We start from the raw sequence: 24,011 nt of genomic DNA, 5'->3' as shown, positions 1-24,011 counted from the left end.
ATGTTAACAAACAATTATATTGGCTGGATAGAAGTGAGATAAATTACGCATTATTATAAGGTATTGTAAAGTAAAAAACTCTATGCCGAACTCAAAACTGAAAGTCTCTTTACAAATGGTAAAATCAAAATCTCCAACACATCAAGCTAATTGAAATGAAGAGTCATATTCCTGACTTAGAACAGGCATTTCATTAGGATAAATGGTGGAAGAAACCAGGATTGCTTACAGGTTTTAATATGGGACGGCCTAGATGCAGTCACACAGATATTTTTGGTGAGACGCATGAAAATCCTAGCCAGGACACAAATCATAGTGCAAGGAATCTCTCAGTATCAGTATCATCCCACCACAGCGGCCAAAGCTTTAAAAACGAGAAGAACATTTAACAGTAAAAGAGACATCACATCAAAAAGAAAAGATAGCACGGCCAAAGATGAACACTGAAGCCTATTCGAGAGGTCTGAACGATGATTTAGGAGTAGTTCCGGAAACGTCACTTCAAGTATGTGTTAAGTGAAGGATAGAACCACTGACTATTCTAGTATATTACATCAGGGACGAAATTTGAAGTTGAGGTGAGGAAAGAAAAAAAAAGGAAAAACATCAATCCGACGCCACACAAGAGAGAACAGAAAATTAAACAGCTGAGGAAGGAGCTCAAAACCTAAACAAGCGAACGAAAGAGAAGCAATGAGAACATTTAAGAAAACCCTGTCTACCGACATTATTACAATTGAGTTGAGAAGAAATAGAAGGGCATAAAAACTTGGGAATATCGTCCAAGAGTTGAAGAAGAACAACAACCAACAATAAATTCGAAAATAAAGGGACCAACATGGAAAGAATAAACTCATCATAGATACCAGGATTAAATTTGGTAGGAAGTGAGTGAGTTAATCAAAATTGAAAAAGCAGGACTAGCCCTTGTATACAGTTGTGTACCATACAAAGTCTACATGAAATTCACCAAGATACTAAGAAAAGTATGGCAGCTATTCAAACCACTTTGAAAAAGGGACCATTTCAGAAAGGTTGCGGAAGGCAGAAGGATTCTTTTTATCAAAGGAAAACGATTTAAAAGAAATTTCACTGTTGAGCGTAGTGGGAAAAATCTACTTCTCTATACTGGGTATAGACCGATTTTGGCCTCAAATTTCAGGTTCATCTGACGAAAGATGTTTACCACTTTTGAAACACATAAGTGGCTATTTCATTTGATTCAATAAGTGTATGTGAGAGATTCTAACTGATTAAGTCATTAAAAACGATCCGATTCAAGCTAAAATATGAAACATCTACCAAATATTCCGAAAAATGTCACGTTTCATATGGTTTATGTCGCAAATGAAAATGGCCGCATCCGTGTTAATCCTCAACCTTTATATAAGTTATGTATTATCATTAATTACAACTAACATTTCTATTCTAAGGATAAACACGAATGCGGCCACTTTCCTTTTACACGAAAACCGTCTAAAAATTAACTATAAAATGATAGAATTGTGAAGATTTCAGTAATTTAGCATGACTTAATGGTGCTAGTACCCGATATATGTGTATTGTATTGTCAAAAACAGTCCGTATTTATGTAGCAGAAGCATTTTAATGTCCAATAAATAACTAAAAGATTACATTTTAACAATTTTGTAAAACTGCTATATTTTGGGGCCAAAAAGGGGTCTTACTGGACCTACTCCTTTGATGACAAAGTATATGGTAGATAATAGTTACATCGATACATCTAAGCAGAAGGAGACATTGCGTATGTTTTCTAGTGTGTGTAGAACATACTAGTGTTCTAAGCCAGTTCATGCAAAAGGTCAGGACCGGAGATATTTGACAATTAAAATGTAGGGTTAGACCTGGCAGCAAATGCATATGGATCTGTACCATACAAATTGGGATGGCAGAGTTACAACTTCACCCATTATTCAAGCAATATGAATAGCTAGTTCCGTGGGCCAGGATAGAACTTAAGGTAAGACAGTTGATATCAATGGTACTAAAAAAGGGGTAGATTACAACAAAGTTCCAGTTTAAGCTCAAAGGGGGCGAAATACCAACAATCGTAGATAACCCTAATGAGTGTCTTGGCTAAATGGGTTAATGGCACCCTAAAGTCTAGATTTCTCCCTGTTTTGCACATGCAAAAATAGAACATCTTCGAATTTGATTCCTTCAATAGTCATTTAAAAAAAGGCCAGGTTATCAATGATTCGGACCAAACATGCAACAAACAGTGAACCAGTGAGAAAACAACATATTTTTTATTCCTTTGCTGTTACTTTTTTGTGACAGGTTTTGAAAAGGGTTGGGCTCCAGTTAACAAGTTTAATCCTACCATATTCTGTATGTCATATTCTGTGTCTATCCGAAGTAAGGAGCTTGTATTCGGTCACTGTATATCCTATTTGTAATTCGTGAGTCATGCATAATTCAGGCTGTTAGGTTTTTCGTTTGAAATTTTTACATATGTCATGTTAAGCGGAATCCATTGGTTTTGATTGTTGTTGTATGTCGTACAGTGACCTATAGTTGCTACCTTTTATGTCAGTTGGTCTCTGTTGGGAAATAGTTCCATTGGCAATGATACCACATCTGCATATTTTTATGAAGACATACGATCAGTTTACTAGTATATCCAAAAAATAATGGCGAATTATCTTTTAAATTAATTACAACGAACTGAAAACAAGAGACTATAAATACAAGAAAATTGTCGATGCAATTTTGAGGCTAACAACTTTATTGTAAAAAAAGTCAAAAAGACAAATTAACACTTCATGGATTATGACTCTGTTTCTTCCCTGCATGTATTTGACACATTAAACAGTATTAAAGTTAGTAATGATTATGACACAGTTTAAAAAACATATCTGAAAATGAGAGTGCACGAAAGTGCTCTTTCTTACTTGTTGCAACGTAAAACAGATAAGCTCTCAAATGTCGAAGGTTTGGCTCATTGTAAAATATAACGTTGTTTTATTAATGAAATGTGTATATTCTAGTATTTGAGCCTCAAATATAAAAAAAAATGTGATGTTGGTCGTCCATATGAATGCGACAACAACCACGAAATACAACTGGGATATATACAATGCATGTTAATATTAGTATTACAGATTTTTCGGATACTTTAACCGTTATATAAACTTTAAAAAAATCTTAACGCTTTTAAAGTCAAAATAGAAATATAAAAAAAGTATTATTTATAGAAAACATTGTGGTATAATTGTCACCAAATGCAATTTAAAAACCAACAAGAAAAAGTTTCTATAAAAACAAATAAGCATAGATTAGCTAAAAATCAACCAGTTTATATTGAATGAGGTGTATTAGAAATATATATCAAAAACAAACTACTTAGTATATCATTTCAAGGCAAACAATGTAAAATGAAGAATGGAAATGTACCATTAGGGTTTCTTTTGTTTAATATCTGGAATAGCTTATAATGGACATAATACTAAGCTGTTTGCCATAAAGTTAAGATATAGTATAGGTCTGTTAAACTCTTGGTGGTCCTTGTGGTTCAGATTGATGTTCTTCACCCTGTGGACGTGGATGATGCGCATTTGGTCCCGGCTGGTGTCTCCCCTTAAACATCTGTATAGATTAGGAAAGAAAGCATCATGTAATTCATTGAATATCATATGAATTATTTATTTAAAAAAAACTGCAATGTGTTTGCAGTATATTTAGTTATCATTCAATTTTGAATGTTATACGTCTTCTGATTGGCTGACAGTATTTTGACTATCAGTTCATAATCATAATTTTGTTATGTCTCCGTGACGTCATCAACGTTTTTTATGATTTGTATTGGAAACACGGGTTATTCAGTGTGCACCACTACAGTTTTTACGTTATTTCTTCAAAGACAGACAATTATATTACAGTCATTCCTAAAAAAATAGCACATATGTGTTCCAGCTACACATTCAAAATTAACCTCAAACAAAGTATACTCGTTCGATTTGTATGCTTTAAGATTTTTATATGTTTTGCTTTAAAAACTTTTCGTATCGAGTCCTCCTGATGTAATCACTTAAATTTATTCAAGTTTAAACTTGAACATCACGTGGTGCCTTTTTGTGTCTACACATATTAGTGTATGACGTCTATCATACATCTCCGTAAAATCATACTGATAAAATATAACTCAGAAGTACATTTTGTGCACAAGAAAACTTTTTATTTTTTTCTAAAGAAGCAATAATCGTATGTTCATGATTTTTCGGTATATTTGGTAGTCATGAGTATGTGAAATATCATGTGTATGTGAAATTTAATACTCACATTATATAGAATGCCAGCTCGGTTTTGAGAGTTGTCTGGGGCTTTAGTTTGATCTTCACCCTAAAATAAATGAGAAAACGAATCGGAATGTACGTTATATATATACTGCTTTCCAAAATATCAAAGTTTAAACATACAAAGAAATGTTCAGTGTTATTACAATGTTTAAACGTGTGTGTAACTTTCATCGACGCACAAACCATACAGTTTAAGAATATAAAAAAAAATAAAAAACAGTTGAAAAATCTGCAATTTCAATAACACATGTGGAAACAAACATGATGGTAGTCTCATATTGATATGTTCATAATTATAAATTAACTGTTAACAAAACTCAGCTCAAAATGTGGAGGCCTATAGAAAATAGTCTGTATAACTGTGATTTTCAACAATTTTCAAAGTTGTAAACCCTTAATTTTGGCAAAAACAAATGGAGAGGAACTGTGATTTTCAACACTTTATCCAAAACCCGTAATTTCAGCAAAAATAAGCGGAGCGGAAAAGAAACTTAAACTTGATCTGTAACTCATCATGGTGAACCCACAAACCAAAAGTCAGCCCAATATCTGAAGGCGTTTAGAAAAAAAACCTCCGAATAATGGTTTGTTGCGGAATGACGGAATGACGGAATTTCGGACAAGGGTAAAACTATATGGCACCGACAACTTTGATGCGGGGCCATCAAAAGGAACTGCCATACCAGTATATTTTTTTTTCATTTTTTGTCCAGAGTTCAAAATATGATACTATAATAATTGATAAGCTTGCTGGGATAAAGAGAAAATGTCCTATTAAATGCAACTAACATTTCTATAATTTTAGAAGATAAAGGATTTTCTTATCCCAGGCATACATTACCTTAGCCGTATTTGGCACAACCTTTTTGGAATTTTGGATCCTCAATGCTCTTCAACTTCGTACTTCTTTGGCTTAATAAATCTTTTGATATGAGCGTCACTGACGAGTATTCTTTAGACGAATTGCGCGTCTAGCGTACTGAACAATTCGGAAATTAGTATGGCGGTCATCATCACTGAACTAGTATATTTTTGTTTAGGGGCCAGCTGAAGGACGCCTCCGGGTGCGGGAATTTCTCGCTACATTGAAGACCTGTTGGTGACCTTCTGCTGTTGTTTTTTTCTATGGTCAAGATGTTGTCTCTTTGATACATTCCCTATTTCCATTCTCAATTCTATAAATTATAATCCTGGTACCTTTGAAAACTACTATATTTAGCAGTTGTGTGATTTAATCACCAAATATTAATTTACTTACAGTCTCTACTTCAACTTTATGCCAATCAGTTTCTTCTACGTGATCACGATCACGTGGCAACTGCAACAAAAATTAAAACAGTCATCAATTTAAAAATATTCTTTTAAAATTATCTTAAATATACTTGTTACAATGGACTGATGTTCGGTGTAATAAATTTGTAGTATTGTTTCAGAGTGTACGATTTTTCCAAACTGTCCCATCTTAAACAAAGACTGATTATAACAGCAATTTGATTTAAGCGACCAAAAGTGATTAATTTGTATAAAAGATACGGTCGTTTAATTATACTGACAAAGTACGATGTAGTTCGAGAGAGAGAGAAAAACCGACGCACATTTGAATCTTTAGAGCTTTTAAGTGACCTGAATCAATGTTGTTCATACCGATATTCCTAATGAACATTTTGAAATCAGTATGGAGGGAGAGGACAGGGGTAAGGGAGACAGGGAGAAAAGGGGTAGGAGAAAGGAAAAAGGGGGTGGCAGAAATGAGAGAGGGGGTAGGAGAAAGGAGAGGAAGGCAGGGAGAAAAGAGAAAAAGTTGGAGAAAAAAATAAAATATGAAAAAATAAAATATTTCTCTTTTTCCGGTAAATTAAAAAAAAAAAAATAGGAGAAGAGGGGTAGGAGAAAGGAGAAGAGGGGTGGGAGAAGGGAGAAGGGTACCCCCTGTCCTCCCCCTCAGTATGTAGATCGTTATAGGGATGTTCCAATCATCAATCACCACATGATTCAAAACATTTCGATTTAAAGGTTCAGAGAAGGATATATGTGTACATAAGTCAATCAGAATAAAGAAACATGGAGCCTCTGATATATTAAACAAACAATTAACATTACATTTGTACGGAACCTTATCCTTTTTTACTGAAAATTTCCTTGAACTTTTCAGGGAATGTGACAAAATTATAAAGGAAACTATGTACCTGAAATCCTGATAGTTTTGTACCGATCAATATTGAATGAAGAGTTTGTACGAATTTTCAAATAATCAAAACAAACTTTTAAAACAGTGGCCTTGTATTGTCTTTTAAGGCAGTTGTAACCTATTTTCCTTTTCATGCGGTACTTTTTAAAAGCAGTCATCCCAAATACAAAGTATTTTCAGATTCTTGATATATTTTTCTGTATTGGGGAACACTCATTTTATCCGGGAAATTCAAGATGAAATTTCGGAAAAAGGGGATGCCTATTTTCCTACAAAATATTAAAAGGTTAAAACAATAGAACCCATACTTATAAAATGCTTTTTTCTATGTGATGATGTATTGTATTTCTTTCTTGAACAAAAAATTGAATAACATTTTATGAAAACGTTGTTGATTTTGGATTTCAATAGCGGACATCTTTACAAAAGGAATCTAATGAGTTATTTCTTATTAACATATTTTTTGTACATACTTGGGTTTGCTTCGATCTTATTTCAGCTGATCCTCCCTGAAGGGGAATATACTCTCCATGCTCATCTGTAACAAAATATCTATTAAATAATTCATTTTTCGGATTGAGTAGCAACATTTTTTTGTTTACTACATGGGCAAATGTTTATCTTTCCGAGTCATAATTTAAAGAATGTTTAATTTGCTGCGGGGCCTTGTTGTGTTTTCTATTTTTTAAGCTGTGAGTGTTTTTGAAACTAAATGTCAACTGAATTCTTCAGCAGAATTATATCAATTTTACCCTATCATTGCTAGCTGAACTCATTGACAACAATATTTGACAAAGTACACACAGCTCAGTCGCTCTATCAGCAGTTACATTTACAATATATGTACTCCCTTTTATACATAAAGAATATGATTGCTAAGATTTTTTATTGCCTCTAATTAATCGTCAGTAACTTTGAGAGAAATCTAGATGGTAATCCTACTATGAATTAAAGTTGAAAATACGGCTAGATTTAGATATAATCAGTTATGGTTATTTTAGTTTGAGTTGTTTTGTTGCTTGGTCGCTGTCAACGATTTAACCTCGTTTCTCTTTGTATTAACATAATGAAGATATGCTTATAATCAATAGTTTTGAAACTTACTGACTAAACCCAAGGGTCCTCTGGGGTCGGAAACTAAAATAAAAAAAGATAACATCGTTAAAATTTGAATTGTCTTACATTGTGAACTAGATTTGTGGATGCTGTTTTATTTCATTTTGACGAATTTCATCATAATAGATATAGATCGTAAGTACTAATAATTTGACTATAAACTTTTTTTATGCACAACCGACCTGAAAACGCAGAAAAAACATAACTTCTCTAATTTTTGTGCTATTTTCACATTTCCTGACCGGTGTAAGAAAAATATTTCTCTTCACTAGTGAAAAATCTGTTCTCGGCAAATGATTAGTCGAAATTTGATTATGACGTCAAAATGTTTTGTTTTGTTCTCATTTTTCCTATTGTGACGTGATGAAAAAATGCGACCTTGCCTGATGACGTCGCAAATTAAGAGCACAATTTTCTGAAAATCTTTGAAAAAGAACGATAAAAAGCATTAGAGAAACAGATTCCATCACTATAACTCGTGTATTACGGTATTTCTCCACTCTCGACAGTTAAATTTTATTATTTGAAGGGCTCGGCAAGCCTCGCGCTTTAAATAATAAAATTTAACTGTCTCGAGTGGAGAAATATCGTAATACACTTGTTGCAGTGTAAGAATCTATATTTCTTTAACAGAAAATGACAAACGTTATTACGTATGCATACAAAGTTATTGTCAACTATTTCTCACTTTGTTTTTATTTTTAGAAACCAAAGGGATAATAAGTTGTAAATGCATGACATTCCTTATACATTTACGACTGGAATGTCAGTATTTTTACGGTGTGCGTTTTTGAGGATAAATATATCCATAGATATAGGAAGATGTGGTGTGAGTGCCAATGAGACAACTCTCCATCCAAATAACAATTTAAAATGTAAACCATTATAGGTTAAAGTACGGCCTTCAACATACTCACATATATGCTTTGAGTTTGCCTCTTCTATGTTATCAACTAAAAAGAAAACACATTAAACTGTATGTATAAGAAGAGAACAAAAACAGTCGATATCATATGTGCAATAGATACAACTTATGGCATGCATGTCAGTACTTTATAAGATAAAAATCAGTTTTTTTAACTCTTTTTTATACGAACATATTTTTTTTTATACATCGTTTTTACTTTTGCTGACCAAATTTGCGAAATTTCAATGATCTTAAGTCAATTGGTTTAGTGCTAATGTGCTGTCTTGTTGAAGACGCCTGAAACATAAGTCATTGAAAGTTAAACAAGTAATGCATATAAATCAATCTTAAATATGATTTCGAAAAACGGAGTGGCTATTTGTCCGGCTAGCCGGACGAATAGTGTCAGGGCTTTTTGTCCGGCCATTGTAATGTGCATGTCATATAATGTGCGTTCGGAAGTGCGTGTAATATTATCTTCGGTAGCACCAAGGGGGCGCGTGTAATTTGATCACTGATTTTCAATTTTAAGATCATGGCTGAAAACGGTGATATCAATATTTGTGATAAATTTTGCAGTTTTCGAAATTTGACAATGGAACACGTATTATGAACTTCCAAGAATGATATAATGTAATAAAAGGGACTCTAAAAAATTGAAATCACAAGGAAAATGGGAAATAAAAGATAATTGATCGGAGAACTATAGTTTAACAAAATTATTTGACTCGCTACAGCTGTGTAAATTGTGAAAAAGATGTTCAAAGCAAGAGTATAGCCGAGAAAGGCATTTACAATTGAAAGTATAACTGAATGAAATTAAATGGGTATTAAAGAAAAATCTCTCACCTTTCACTCAAAATATGGATACCTTTATGTCAAGGGGTCGATAATTCTTTTTGACAGCTACAGACATAATAATTTTGTACCTTAATTTTTTCAGCCAGAAAAAAATCCTTTGCGTTTACTTCAAAGTACGAGTCAAGTTTGTTTTACAAGTAATTTCTTCTCTCTTCTTATATAATATGTATAACAAATATGGGATATATATATATATATATAAACGAGTCTAAATTGAAAACTACGTTCAAACCTATAACTGCGTTGGATAAAAACCGCAATTTTTATACGTGTGCATGTCAAACAAATTTCGTTGTAGAAGGGTCTAAAAACAGCACAAACAACATTTTCCAAAAGACCAAAAGAGTGAAAAAGTATATTTAAACAAAACGCATTTGACTAACAGGTCGAACAACTGATGTTCTTTAACCCTGCTGACTGCCATTGGCGATTGCCAAATAAAATATATATATATATATGATTTTTTTTAATTAGTATTCGTTATCCATATTGGACTATATATACCAGTATGACATGTATAAAGAAAACAACAAATTCATTTCAATTACCAGTAACAAGATTAGGCCTAACACTAAAGATTACAAACATGTGCTACCCCCTGGTGCTGCTGATGATAATATTACACGCACACACAAATATTATAGTGACATGCGCATTGTATTGGCCGGACAAACAGTCCTGGAACTATTCGTCCGGCTAGCCGGACAAATAGCAACTGCCTTCGAAAAATTGTTAAAATATTTGAATAAAAATGCAAAACTGTCAGAATCAAACACATTCAATGAGAGATAACTCAATTATTTAACCATCTACGGTTGGAAATATTCAAGAAGGGCGAATAATGCCCAAGATGAATGCATTACACATTCTATTTTCTTTAATGTTCGCTTTATTTTAATTTAAAATTCTTGAATGACTATTTTTTCATTGTTTATATACTTCTGGGCAAAAATGGGAATAAAATATGTACACAATATTTTAAAAGTTACATACCTTGCACGAGTTGACCAAAATCTGAAAAAGACGAAACAAATATTTGTAATTGATTTTATTTTTCATTCAATCCATCAATTTCTAAAACATTAAAGATGCTAGTCTTTTTAGCTTTGGCAATTTTGGTCCTCCATGCTCTTCAACATCGTTCTTTATTTGGCCTTTAATACTTTTTTATTCGAGCGTCACTAATGAGACTTTTGTAGACGTATTTGCGGCTTGCATAAATAATAAATTTCAATCTTGATATTTATGATGAGTACATTGTCAGTGCATGATATCTTTTTTTCATATTTAAATAGCATTTGAAATATAAGAATAAGGAGATAAGGTATGATTGTCAATGAGACATATATTCACCAAGGTACAAATGAAACGGATGTATTAAGCAGTTCTAGGCAACCGTACGGCCTTTTACAATGAGAAAAACCCAACTATATATTCGGCTATATACATTGTAAACAGCCGCGACATGAACAATATGATGCATTCATTGAAGAAATCTAACGGCTTAATTAATACTTAAAAAAAATACAAAAAATAAATATGACAGACATGAACAAACGACAACTGCTGAACAATAGTAGGCTCCCGACTTGGGACATGTAAATAAAGAATGCGGCTGAGTTATACATGAAATGCATACTATGTTACAACTAATTAGCACTGTATTACAGAAAATCATTAATTACCTGGATTGGGCGGGAAAATCAGTTGAGCTCCAGGGGTCCCGATACTTCCGGGAGCACCTCCATGTGGCTGTAGATCTAAATTTAAGATAGGTCAATACTAGTTTACAATTTGCAACTCAACAATTATGAAAATGTATTTTGGCAAAATTAAGTTTGTTAAAAAGGTTATTAGCAACCTACAACTAAAGATAAATTAAAAGAAATTAAATTAAAACAAATAAGAAACTGTTCACATGAACATCAAACATTACGAAAAGAAAATTTATCCTTTTGAAGAAAAGGTTTGAAAAGCTAAAAAGATTTTTGTTTAAAGAAGTAGTAAAATAATAAACGTCGAACTCAGAATTTGACCAACTACTTACGTGGAGCGCTTCCTGGTGGACCAGCGCCATTACAACCTGTTAAATACAACGTCATTAATTAGACCAAAAACAATCATTTGAAGTCTTTCTAAAATGACAATTTCATAAAATGAAATTAATTTGCACAAACTTCATGATTGTTTTAATTAACTGTAATATATGCTTTTTAATAGTTCTTATATCGATTGTTTATTTTATTTTACTATGCGTTTTTTTGTTATTTATCTCAAATTAAACCTAATTTGTCTTTTATCTGTGATTAATTTATAGTTCTAATACTTACAATCGATAGTATAAATAATTCTATAGTTATTTTGCTATCTTTGGGTATATCAATACTTCTGCATGCTTTCTGATGTTAAACTATATAATATGTGAGACTATAGCGATCGGTTTATTTCTACACTAAAACCACTGTGTCCTTCTGTGTATAGATTTAGTAAGGCTTATGAATATTGTTATCGTTAAAACTTTACACAAATATATGCTACCATATGCGGTATTAAGTATATATAAACAAAAGTCTTGGAACTTAACAACATACTGTATAACAATACTTACTGATTCCACAAACTAGCTGTAAAGTAAATAAAACAAAATTCAGTGATACAAGTACACTTGTGATTAACCTCCGGTCTTTTAACGATTGTAATTTTAACAGAAGTAGGACTATTAAGACTACACAATGATAATTGCCTTATACCGTATATATATCAATGACATTAACATTTAGATGTACAAATGTACTAGTTTTCGACGTATTAATTACAATATAAAGGTAAAAAAAAAATACAAACTGATTGCATTTACAAACGCCTTGTCACGAGCACTGCTCAAACTCACAGCATCAGAGATATCAGGTTTATATTTACAAAAAAAAAGAAAAAAAAAAGGTTTATATTTACAACAGTTTAATACTAAAATCAATATAATGTAACATATTTCCCCATATAAATAAATGTTAAAGGAAGACAATAACAAGGTTAATAAGACATCCGCGCAGGCTCGGGTACGTACACAGTGCTTGGTGGTGTTTTCATATTTCGACAAATGTTCTAAATATAAAATTCCGTGCATTCCAGCTACTAACTGAATGTTCACTAGCTTGAACCGAAAATTGAAAGACGGCACATAATTGGGAACCAGTTTCAAATGCGCTCTGTTCTTCATGAAAGTAGCTGATGACAACCGACGTTGGTTAACTATAGTTATATAAAGAAACTGATCAGAAACAACGAAATTTTTCATCTTACATACAAAACCAAAACTAATTAATTGTACTTACAACTAGAAGAGAGATAATAGATCCAAATAACATCTTTTCTATTGCTCACTGACAAAACAATGCCAAAGATAAGATGACAGAGTTAAGGGGAGTTGAACCTGTTATTTATACTATTTTTATTCAGTACAATGAAGTTTCTACTATGTTCTAGATGTTATGAAAATAAATACTTATACGATGACTTCAAAATCTACTTCCTTCCTGAAATGGGTTGAAATAAGTAAGTGTCACAGAGATTTGTCAGAAAGGCACGAAGAGGGGACATTATGTAACAAATGTGTTTACTGATTATTTAGCTAATATTTCTTTGATACTTTTTACATTGCAATTTTAAAACGACTAATTCGTTTATTTAATATCAGCATTTATAAATGTTTATATATTTAATAAAACAATTGACATGAAATTCATTATCATTGGTATAGAATTTTCTGGTACTTAAACTTTTAACAACATAAAAATATATGTCAAGAGGTTTATGAACTAAGAGGTTACGAATTTCAATCACTTAATGAGGGAGGTGACCACTTACAATGTCAATGTACTTTTTAACTGTTTGACAAATTACGATATTTCAATTTTCAACAGAACTACTCATTCATAAGGGCATATTACGTAATACAATGGGCATGCTAAGCCACAGTAACTGTTTTTATTTGTCATTTAACGAATCGTGTGAAATACTTGTTCATACTGGTGTATAACGTAGTTATATGCGTAATTGTGTTAAACCACAGTTGCAAAATATGTTTGTATTTGTCATAGAAATATCGAGATCTTTAAAATCAACCTGGTGCATGTGAATTGAAATAACAACTTTTGTTCTTAGTCAATATCATTAAACCGTATGCCCGTCTCGACTTCGACGCCTGACTGAGGTATGGTAAAAGAAACTCACCTGGACATATCATATCCCACAGTACATTTAATTAGACAAACGAAGCTTTGACTGGATCGGATGTATAAAATTGTATAAAAACATGGAACATTGTATCTCCCTGAATCAAGAAAATATTAAAAAAGTGATTTACCAAAACTAAATAGGAGAAAGAGCTTAAATTTTCAATTGGAGTTACAAATTAGTTTATTGAGCATTTGTTTGCTGTATAAGTAGGAGCCCTGAGTAAGTCATTACTATGGCCGGTATCATAATTTCTAGATTGTTGGTTTACTTAATACGTGTAAGTAGTTATCAAAGGTACTAGAATTATAATTTTATAAATCAGACGTGCTTTTCGTCTACATAAGAATCATCAGTGACGCTCAGATCAAAATAGCTACAACGCCAAACAAGTACAAAGTTCATTGAGGACCAAAAATTCTTAAAAAAAATGTGCCAAATACGGCTAAGGTAATCTTTTCCTGGGATAAGAAAATCCAAAGTTTTGTAACAGGAAATTTATACAAATGACCATATAATTGATATTTTTAAATTAGGTCAACACCGAAGTGCTGACTACGGGGCTGATGATACTCCGGGGACGAAACAAGACACGACTTTCGCAGTGAAGACCTGGTTCACAAAACAAACCCAAGACATCGAGATACCAAGATTTAATATTGTATTAACGTCAGACGCGCGTTTCGTCTACAAAAGACTCATCGGTGAAGCTCGAATCCAAAAAAAGTCAAATAGGCTAAATAAAGTTGAAAAGCATTGAGTACCAAAATTCCAAAAAATTCACAAGCATAGTGTTGTTAGTCTTCTAGTGAAGAGTTTGGAGCATTTTGAGCAGAAGAAAACCATCGATTTGAATTTTATGTTCAAAGGAAAATTGTGCATGTTCCAGTATCTAATCATGTGCCGGTGTGGTTCTTCTGGTTAAGGTTCATCATAACATTTTAGCAAATACATATTGCAATACCAAAATTTTGAAAATTATTTTGAATTAAGGATCATCTTCCTCATGCAAATCTCTGATTCCTGGCCTGGCTATGGATATACTATTTTATCACTCTTGGTTTATAGAGCTTCGTCTTTTTTAAAAAGCTATATATTTTCAAATAGTTTGGCCTTCAGCTTCACTGAAGAGTCATTAGTTGTCGAAATGTGCGTCTGGTGTAGAAAAATTGTACTGATTTTGTTATTACAAATGAATATGGCTGATGACCGTTTACTTGTTTTGCTATTTTCATAAACCTAAGGTCACTAGTACAATTAGGTATTTTATCAAGCAGTGAATAAAAAATGCTAAACAAATCGTTTTATTCATTTCCATATGCATGCATAATTATTTCATATATTTTCATTTTTTTTACACCTGATTCATCTCTTAGCATGTTAACATATGTTCGGCAGATACTGCACATTGTGTCATAGAGCAATCTAAACTCCATGCCATATTTAAGGAAAAATCACCGATGTTCCCTGTAGTAAATCTAATTTGACCGTATTTTATCTTACCTGTTGTATGTGTGTATCTTTAAGGGAAATACAAGTCGACAAAAACAACACTTCCAATGTCTGAAATTCAATACTCGTAAATTGTAAACATTTGTTTTTAATCATAAAAAACATTGGTGAAGTTTAGTTTCTTGAGTTGTCTTACTTTCATCACACAAATTGATGTAAATAAGTTTACATGTAATGAATAACTAGCAGCAATGTGTCACGTCCGATACATGTAGTTAATTAAATGACCCCATACACATCAGTTTATTCATAAATGCCGAATGTTCAACGGAGAGCATCGCATACTAATGATTAGCACGAATCGGTTCTTCCGGTATCAGGATATACAAAGATGGGCTGCTTTCATAGGTCACTTTTGGAATTTCAAATATATCAATGGGGTGCAAATTCGTTGAGGTAATAAAATAACGGGTAGAAATTTAAATGTTGATGAATCATACATCTTCATCTTCTGTTGTATAAACAATCCAATTTGGTGTACCCGAACTAAAATTGTTGATAGGTCATTTTTTTGATAACTTTGAAAATTATTTCAATGAGTAATGATTTTACTTTAAAACATAAGAATGAGTAAGAATTTTCGCAAACAATATAAGATTGGGGAGGGTGGAGTTGAACCCCAGCCAGGCGTATGTATCCAAATTTGTACATGAACAGTTATCAAAGGACCAGAATTATAATTTAATATGCTAGACGCACGTTTCGTATACAATAGACTCATCAGTAACTCTCAGATCAAAATAGCTATAAAGCCAAATAAGTTCAAAGTTGAAGAGAATTGAGGACCCAACATACCCAGAAGTTGTGCCACATACGGCGTAGGTAATCTTTTCCTGATATAAAAAAAGAAAATCCTTAGTTTTCTGAAAAAATTCACAGTTTTGTAAAAATTACCATATAATTGATAATCAATGTCAACACCGAAGTGCTGAATACTGGGCTGGTGATACATCAACCAGCATTGGCATCGTTTTTATGATAAGAATTTATTTTCGATGACCGTCGGTTCAAATCAAAAACCAGGGAGTATAGCCTGATCATAATAACGGTCTGGTAGCTGGATTTTGTGGGAACGATGTTGCAGGTTTGGGAATATTGTGTGTCTAACATACTATGTATTATTTGTATATCGCTTTTGCATGTCATTCCTCAGGATCTGATCGGATTGTGTTGCTGTTTTAGAGAATAAAGTTTTGTTGTTGATAGTTATACCTGAATGTTTGACTTTGGTTTCTGAAAGTCGCTGTTTATGTTTGTTCGTTGGCAAGGACACTGTGAAAAAAGACCTTGTATATTGTAATCATGAATACTAATATTATTTTTTATTTTTTGATAAATTGAAACCTTACTAAATTGTATGGATTTTATGTGATCGATCAAGCGGTCAAACGTGTTGTTGATACTTATATTATTGTATAGAACAATGCCATGATTTAGTCAGTTGCGTATAAACACTCAAACCGTTGCATGTGTCCCGAAAAGAATTTATAGTATTCGAAAACAAAGTTCATTTCAACGTTTGAATTAGCTTTTACTTAAGAGTCAGCATACTGTGGATTCATTATTAATCGTTTGATACCAATTTTCGTGGATTTCGAGAGTACAGGTGAACCACATGCACCATATTAAATGTTCAACGAATGACGTAATTTCTACGCTATCTCAACAAAACCACGAAATTAAATATCCACGCATATGCATGTGTTTCTTAATCCAAGAAATTTGATGTCCACGAAAACAAATGAGTCCACAGCTGTATTCAAGTACTCGTAGATCTCCATCTTGTTTTTTTTTGTCATTTCGTTTCTTTTTTTTCGACGAAGTCGATATAGTTTCGGTTTGTGCCCTTTGAACTTAATAACGCTTAACTATGGCAACAAAAGACGCATGCTCGAAAATTCTTTCTGTGATTGGACAAAATGCTGTCATGGTGGGTAATTTGGTTGTGTTTGAAAAAACGTCTCGTTAATTATATCGTGAAGGAAAGCAATTGAAAAACTATAAATATTTGAACTAGATCTTACAACGATTTATATTTTCATTAAAATAATTGTTTCTCCAATAGCTCTTTGCATCCATGACAGCTGTTTATTCGGGACAATTATATAGTTTGTAATGTAAACTTTGTTGTACGAACGTACATGACTTCTAGAACGAACCTTCTTATGTGAGATTTTCGCGTGGTTTTATGGTGAATGTAAACAGAAAGATTTAATTTAATTTTACAGTTTGCTTTGATGTTGTGTGCAGTTTGAGTTTGAGCAATCCCAAGAATGTTTAACCCTGTCAAATTTCTTGAGCGTATCCCAAGTTAACAGCCTTAAATTAAGTGGGTTTCGTTTGTTGCTTTCTGTTTTTCATTTGTTTTGTTTGTCCGTAAACCAGTACGCAAATTTTTCTATTTTTAATAATGTCATGCCAAAAAGCGGATTGTATAGCTTGCTATACAGTGTGGGCCTATTTCATTGTTGAACACCTCATACACCACTCTTTAGTTTTTTACATCTTCGTGTTTTAGTCTCATGTTATTGTTGTTGTCTCGTTGTCAATTCAGTGACAGTAAACCAACTTATTTTTGCAGATACTTTATTCCGCGTTTATCTCTACCTAGTCTACTTCACGGCGATTTAATTTCGCGATTTTCTAATTAACTTCATGTAGTTAAATAAGGAAAGATCCAAGTTATACATATTCACGACGATTTAATTTCGCGTTATTTTTCTACTCGCGAAAGTCGCGAAAATTAATCGCTCGCGAAATTAAGTTGGTTTACAGTATAGTTCAGTTACAAATACGATTTCCAAGCCTCGATGAAACACTTGTACGAATACAAAAGAATAATTGAAGTGAATCAACTTTAATACTATTTTTTTTCCTTCGTAGTTTCTTGTCAGAATTAGTTATAAGATGAATGTATCATCAATTTAAACTAAAACCAAGAAAACTGGAATGCCAGCGATAAATTAAATTCCCCGAGCTATGATCATTTCCATCCATATGAATCCATACTTTGTTTCCGGTATGAAAGTGCAAAGCAGCCATTGTGGTAGATGATCCCCAGAAGCATTGATTGCCACAGATACCTCCAGTAATCTCTACACCATCCTTGACAAGGTAGTATTCTAAGGACTTGCGTAACACACAACATTACCCCAAAATGCATAATTTCCAGCATGTGGAGCTGTGAATACGCCCGATGTTCCATGGAATGCATTGTGTGTATCTAGGACAACGGTTTCGAAACTGATGGCTTGATTAAATCCTAGATCATGCATTGACTCCTTGACTGTTTGCATAAAACGCTACTTTTGTTAAAATTCTACCTGTAAGCCATAGACAAAGTACATAAGAACAAGAAACAATTTTTGATATGGAGCTATTACCAAGTCACGAACTGAAGTCCCCTTTATTACATATATACACATTAAGGACTCATAAATTCCATTACGTTTAAATTGACTGTTAACGATCATCAACAATATAAATTTAAAACAGGGGCGAAAGATACCAGAGGGAAGTCAATATCATAGATCGAAAATAAACTGAAAACGTCATGGCTTAAAAAGAAAAAAAAACTCAAACAGATAAATATAATAATACACAAGACACAACATAGAAAGTTAAAGACTAAGCGAAAAGAACCAATCACAATAGGGATTGATCTCAGATTTTCCGAACAGGTTAGCAGATCCTCCTCCACATGTGGCACATGTCGTCCTGCTCATATTATAACAAACCCGGTACATAGTCTAATTCGGTAGGTCACATTCGTGAAAAGGGAAGGGGTTTGAACTTATGCCACAAGGAACATATTCGTTATAAGATTGCAAATGAGACAACTCTTCATCCAAGTCACAATTTGTAAACAGAAAGGTTAAAATACGGCCATCAACACGGAATTGACAGGTCGTTATAAAGGAGTTGGCCGCCATATTAATTTTAAGGGAAGACTCAAAGTTTATCTCACTCTTTACAAGTTTCAATATGAAATAGATCTTAGTCCCATTCTTTTTTCATGCATTGTATGCTTCAGAGCGGTCGATCGCGGTGATATCAATGAGGAGACAGGTTAATAGTTTTCAGATACAAGACTTTAACCTTACCAGGAGGTGTTATCTGCGGTAAAAGCAAACGCTTTTCTTCATATAACCTGCGTTTAGGTTCAAAGATATTGAACAATGTGGCCTCATCCTCATCTTTTAATTCAGGCGACGGATTAATTTTAGTATGATTCCCAACTTCAACAGTCAATTTCATGGCACTAACGTGTGGTTGAAGGCATATCGAATTTATTTTTTCCAAGTCATTGTTCATCCTGCTCAATTCGTCTGTGTGTTTCGTTTCCATTTTCATCATGGCAGTTTGTAAGTTTTCGTTCTTGTCTTTCAAATTTTCAATCTCTATTGTCGCTGATTTTAGTATCTCTTTTACAGTCTTCAATTCATGGATGATTTTCCGACCATCTAACATTTCATCGACGTCATGACTGGCAGCTGTCTCCGCCATTCCTAATTCAAAAGAGCACCACATAAACACAATGGAACATATTCGAGTGCAACTCCACATTTTGTCAATCATTACAATTTGTTATAGAAGATAAGGACAGTTGTAAGATAACCCTCGTTATTGAACTTCATGTTAATTCAAAAGTCAAAGGTAATGCCACTCGTCATACGATCTTGATTTGAGATACCATTGACTATGTTTTGAAATAATCAGATAACACCATTGATTGACTCTTTGCAAATTTAGTAACAAGCAATAGAAAAAATTGCATTATACCATATATAAAATAACAATAAAGATATAATACAAGACCAGTAAAACCTTTAATGCATTACAAAGGGAAAAACATGGTACTCGTATAATACTAATCATTGTGAAGAATGCTTAGAAATTTCACATGCACTTTTATGCAGAAAAATCATAAAACATTAGTTGTAAGTTAATTATACAATGTAATATTTTGTACGTCATACAATTGTTTCTGAATTATCAACTGAAAACAGTCATATTACTTTTAGCGGGTGTAAAATGACTGAACACTGAATGAATAGTATATCTTGAATTTTCTGTCAATTTTAAGAATCGTCCACTGCGGTAAATACCGTACTTTTCTGATACTTTGCATACGGTCAATTGAGTTCTATTCAAACGAAATTTGAACATTGGTAAACACCTATTGCCTTACTCTGTCGTATAATGATTAATATCTACACAGTTTGTGTATGAAGTAGTACCAATGCTAGATAGTTACTAGTTCTAAGTAAACTTCGTAAATTACGACTAAAAGTATACAAAATGATAAGTTTTATATAGATTTATATCGTTTTGGTTAACAGACGTTATATTAGTCTACTTCCAGTTAACTCATGTGCTTAAACGGGTAACATGAATAAATCAGTGTTTTAGTAAGTTAGAGAGTAAGATATGTAATGAAAATTCTAAAATTATTGCGAGTTTCTAAATATCGTGAAAAATGCATAGGGATTTAATACTAATAATTTTAACTCGCATTCGGGAATAAAGGCGGATTTTTTTAGTACATAAATACTGGTCGTGTCTTATTTTCTTCCATTCACAGTTTAGGTGTTTGCTCAGTTATGAAAACAGTAAATCAATCAATAATGTGTTCCGTCATGTGACATACCAGAGTATATGATAATTGGAATTGACTACTAGTAAAAATGCATTTATCAAAACATATAACACTACTCACAGATCAATTTCATATAACATAAGCTTCTTATGATATTGAGCTGCTTTACCTATGGTGTTGGTATTGTTTAGCTCGTGTATACTAACATAAAAGTGCAGATGATGATGAGATTTTGTTAACGACTTTGACTACCAATGAGGGTTTTACACGGTCGTAAAAATGCATATGGACTTTCTAGCAATCATATTATGCCTGTAATAACGCTAAGATCGTATACAATAATTAATGAATTTCGATAAAAACATTCTCATTTAAAACATTTTGGCAATAATAATAGATTATCGTTGATCATCTCAACGAGATTGATTTTCTCGCTTGAGCTGGAACAGCGATAATTTTTCCATCTTGAGCGAAAAGCATGATATGAAAATTATCACAAAAAAGATCAAAGGAAAACTGCACAAAATAGCGATAATACATTGGTTAAAAATATATTTAACAAATTTTAACTCTACTATTTGGGTAAGTTAAAGATTTCTATAGTTAGTTAATGCTTAATCTTATGCCAAACGAGTGTATAATACATTGAAGTCATGACATATTAATTAAACGCAACGTCAAAATTGTCAAAACTGTTGTTGAACTTCTGCTGATGTCTAAGGTCGGATTGTTGTCTCTTTGACACATTCCCCATTTCCATTCTCAATTTTATTATTTTGTTCTATTTTGCTAATAGTAGAATATTCCAATAGCTATAATAAGGTGGTTTTGTAGGGTAAATTAAACGCAACAGTCCAAGATACATTATCTGCCATACGATCATTGTTCAGCTTGTTCAACCACGAGGACATCAATCGCAAAATGATAAATTACAAGACATGCTTTTATTGACACCAAGACAATTATCTACCGGTTTGTAGATGACATGTATATAAGCAACGAAATATTATGGTAAGCCCTTCACAAATGAAAAAGAAATATACCGTATACTCAGTATGCTTTTAAACACAAAGATAAACGATTTAATTTAGAAACAATTCAAATAAAAATCCAGCAGGATGATTTATGACTAAGCATTGAACACTAATTTTCTTATAATCATCTTCTAACATGTAGCTATAATTTTCATAAAAGTTAATGGCTTTAGAAAATTGATAGCTAAATAAGGGACGCGCGCAGAATAATACGGCTTTCATATTAAATTAAGTGATAATGCTATCAAATGTTGGTAAATACCTCAAGGACGTTTGAACAACTTGGAAATATGTAATTGATGAATGAGATGTAACAATGTTTCACTTTTGTAATTTTAGACACTGGAATCCCAGGATGACCAATATTACTTAATAAATGCATATTGAAAAGATGTTACATTAATCAATAATGAGAAAAAAAACGCAGTCAGAACCATGATAACTGAACAATAAAAAGTAAAATAGAGGAGAACAACGTTGAATCTTTATAAAAGAAAAATAAACAACAGTGTTATTCACATAACAAATTACACATAACAAAATACAAAAAGACCTAATAAATATGAAAAATGAATGAACTACCCATGCAAACTGACTAAAACTGGAATATTAACTGCACAGGTCGATTGACTGAAATGATAAGTGACAAGTTGTAATATGACAATCGGTAAAATGCCAAGAAAGTTTACATGTACTGTAAAGCAACCAAATCCTTTCAGCCAGGTAGGTACAGTCATTCAGTCGGTCGGTCGGTGGGTCGGTCGGTCGATCAGTAGGTCGAACAATCAGTCAGTCAGTTAGTTCGTTATGAGTTGTTACTTTGTTATAGTAAGTAAGTAAGTTAATTCATGTTAGTAAGTAAGTTACTTTGATTGAACTAGTTAGTCAGTTTGTTTGTCAATCAGTTATGACGTTGTCATTAAATCTATCGGTCAGTCAATTAGGTAGTTATTAGATTGTTACTTTGTTTTAATTGATTAGTTAAATAGTTGGTTTATCAAAAAGTTAACTCATATAATTTCAAAAGTTATACCGAGACTATGTTTGATTTTGAAACAGCATATTGAGTTGAATTAGTACTAAACAAAATTTACAATTGTATCGTTAACTGATTCACAAACAAATGTTTAGATGATGCGCCTCGTTTTCGTTTTACTGTTTGTTTTAGGTGCGTATTTATATAGCTTTGACTGTACCAACTAGAGACTTAATGTTCAAAACACATGTTCTGTTCATATCTGACCTTGTGTCATTAGCAGTTCGAATATGTTCTTAGATATGAGGCCAATACATCAATCATTGTTAGTGTTCTCTCTTGTGACATACCTGAAGCATTAAAAGATTTCATTGATCGTTAATACAATTTTATAATGATGATACTGGATTCTACTCAGATAATGCATTCCACATCAGATAAACGTCTTATTTGATTGAATTAATCAAGAATCGTGTTGATTATTTAAAATTCATGTATACTGATATGAAAGTGCATATGTACTTTCCATAAATCATTAGAGTATATTGTGCATACTGCATGCACTAATAACTTTAAAAAAAAAAGATAAGTGGATCTAGATAAAGCATTCTCAATAAATACATTTTAAGGTAAACACAAAACACATCAATGAATATCAAATGTCTCGAAAATGTCGTAGATAAACACATCATAGATACCAGGACTAAAATTAGTATACGCCAGACGCGCGTTTCGTCTAAAAAAGACTCATCAGTGACGCTCGAATCGAAAAAAGTAAAAAAGGCCAAATAAAGTACGAAGTTGAAGATCATTGAGGACCAAAATTCCTAAAGGTTTTGCCAAATACAGCTAAGGCAATCTATGCCTGAGGTAGAAAGCCTTAGTATTTCCAACAAAAAAAATGGTAAACCGTAAATTTAAAAATATAACAATATCAATGACAATTCATGACAGCACAAAAAGTGCTGACTACGGGGCTTGTGTTACCCTCGGGGAAATAAAACTCCCCAAGCAGTGGCACCGACCCAGTGTTTGTAAATAAAATCATCATAGATACCAGGACTAAAATTAATATACACTAGACGCGCGTTTCGTCTACAAAATTTATGAAACAGCGAAACCTTTCTTCAGTTTTTTATGTTCTGATAAATTTTTAATGTATGAGGTCAATTATACATGATATTCACAAACACTAAAATATTTGTTTGTTTTACTTTTATTGACTACCTGTCGGTGTTTTTATTTTATTACTGGTTAACGACTCAT

General features: G+C 32.6%; 1 protein-coding gene across 1 annotated transcript; it reads right to left on the bottom strand.

Moving 5' to 3' along the window:
* Nucleotides 1-2,728: 2,728 nt before the first annotated feature.
* Nucleotides 2,729-12,909, bottom strand: LOC134680862 (uncharacterized). Its single transcript, XM_063540133.1, has 11 exons — nucleotides 12,724-12,909; nucleotides 12,000-12,015; nucleotides 11,439-11,474; nucleotides 11,077-11,151; nucleotides 10,385-10,405; nucleotides 8,541-8,576; nucleotides 7,612-7,644; nucleotides 6,981-7,045; nucleotides 5,578-5,637; nucleotides 4,303-4,362; nucleotides 2,729-3,609 (listed from the first exon to the last, which is right to left on the bottom strand). The coding sequence occupies exons 1-11, from the start codon at nucleotides 12,754-12,756 to the stop codon at nucleotides 3,511-3,513; spliced, it is 534 nt and encodes a 177-aa protein (XP_063396203.1). The 5' UTR covers nucleotides 12,757-12,909; the 3' UTR covers nucleotides 2,729-3,510.
* Between the last annotated feature and the right edge of the window lie 11,102 nt (nucleotides 12,910-24,011).

Source organism: Mytilus trossulus, chromosome 8, assembly GCF_036588685.1.
Source record: "Mytilus trossulus isolate FHL-02 chromosome 8, PNRI_Mtr1.1.1.hap1, whole genome shotgun sequence".
Taxonomy (NCBI): domain Eukaryota; kingdom Metazoa; phylum Mollusca; class Bivalvia; order Mytilida; family Mytilidae; genus Mytilus; species Mytilus trossulus.
This window is presented reverse-complemented; position numbering and strand designations above follow the sequence as displayed.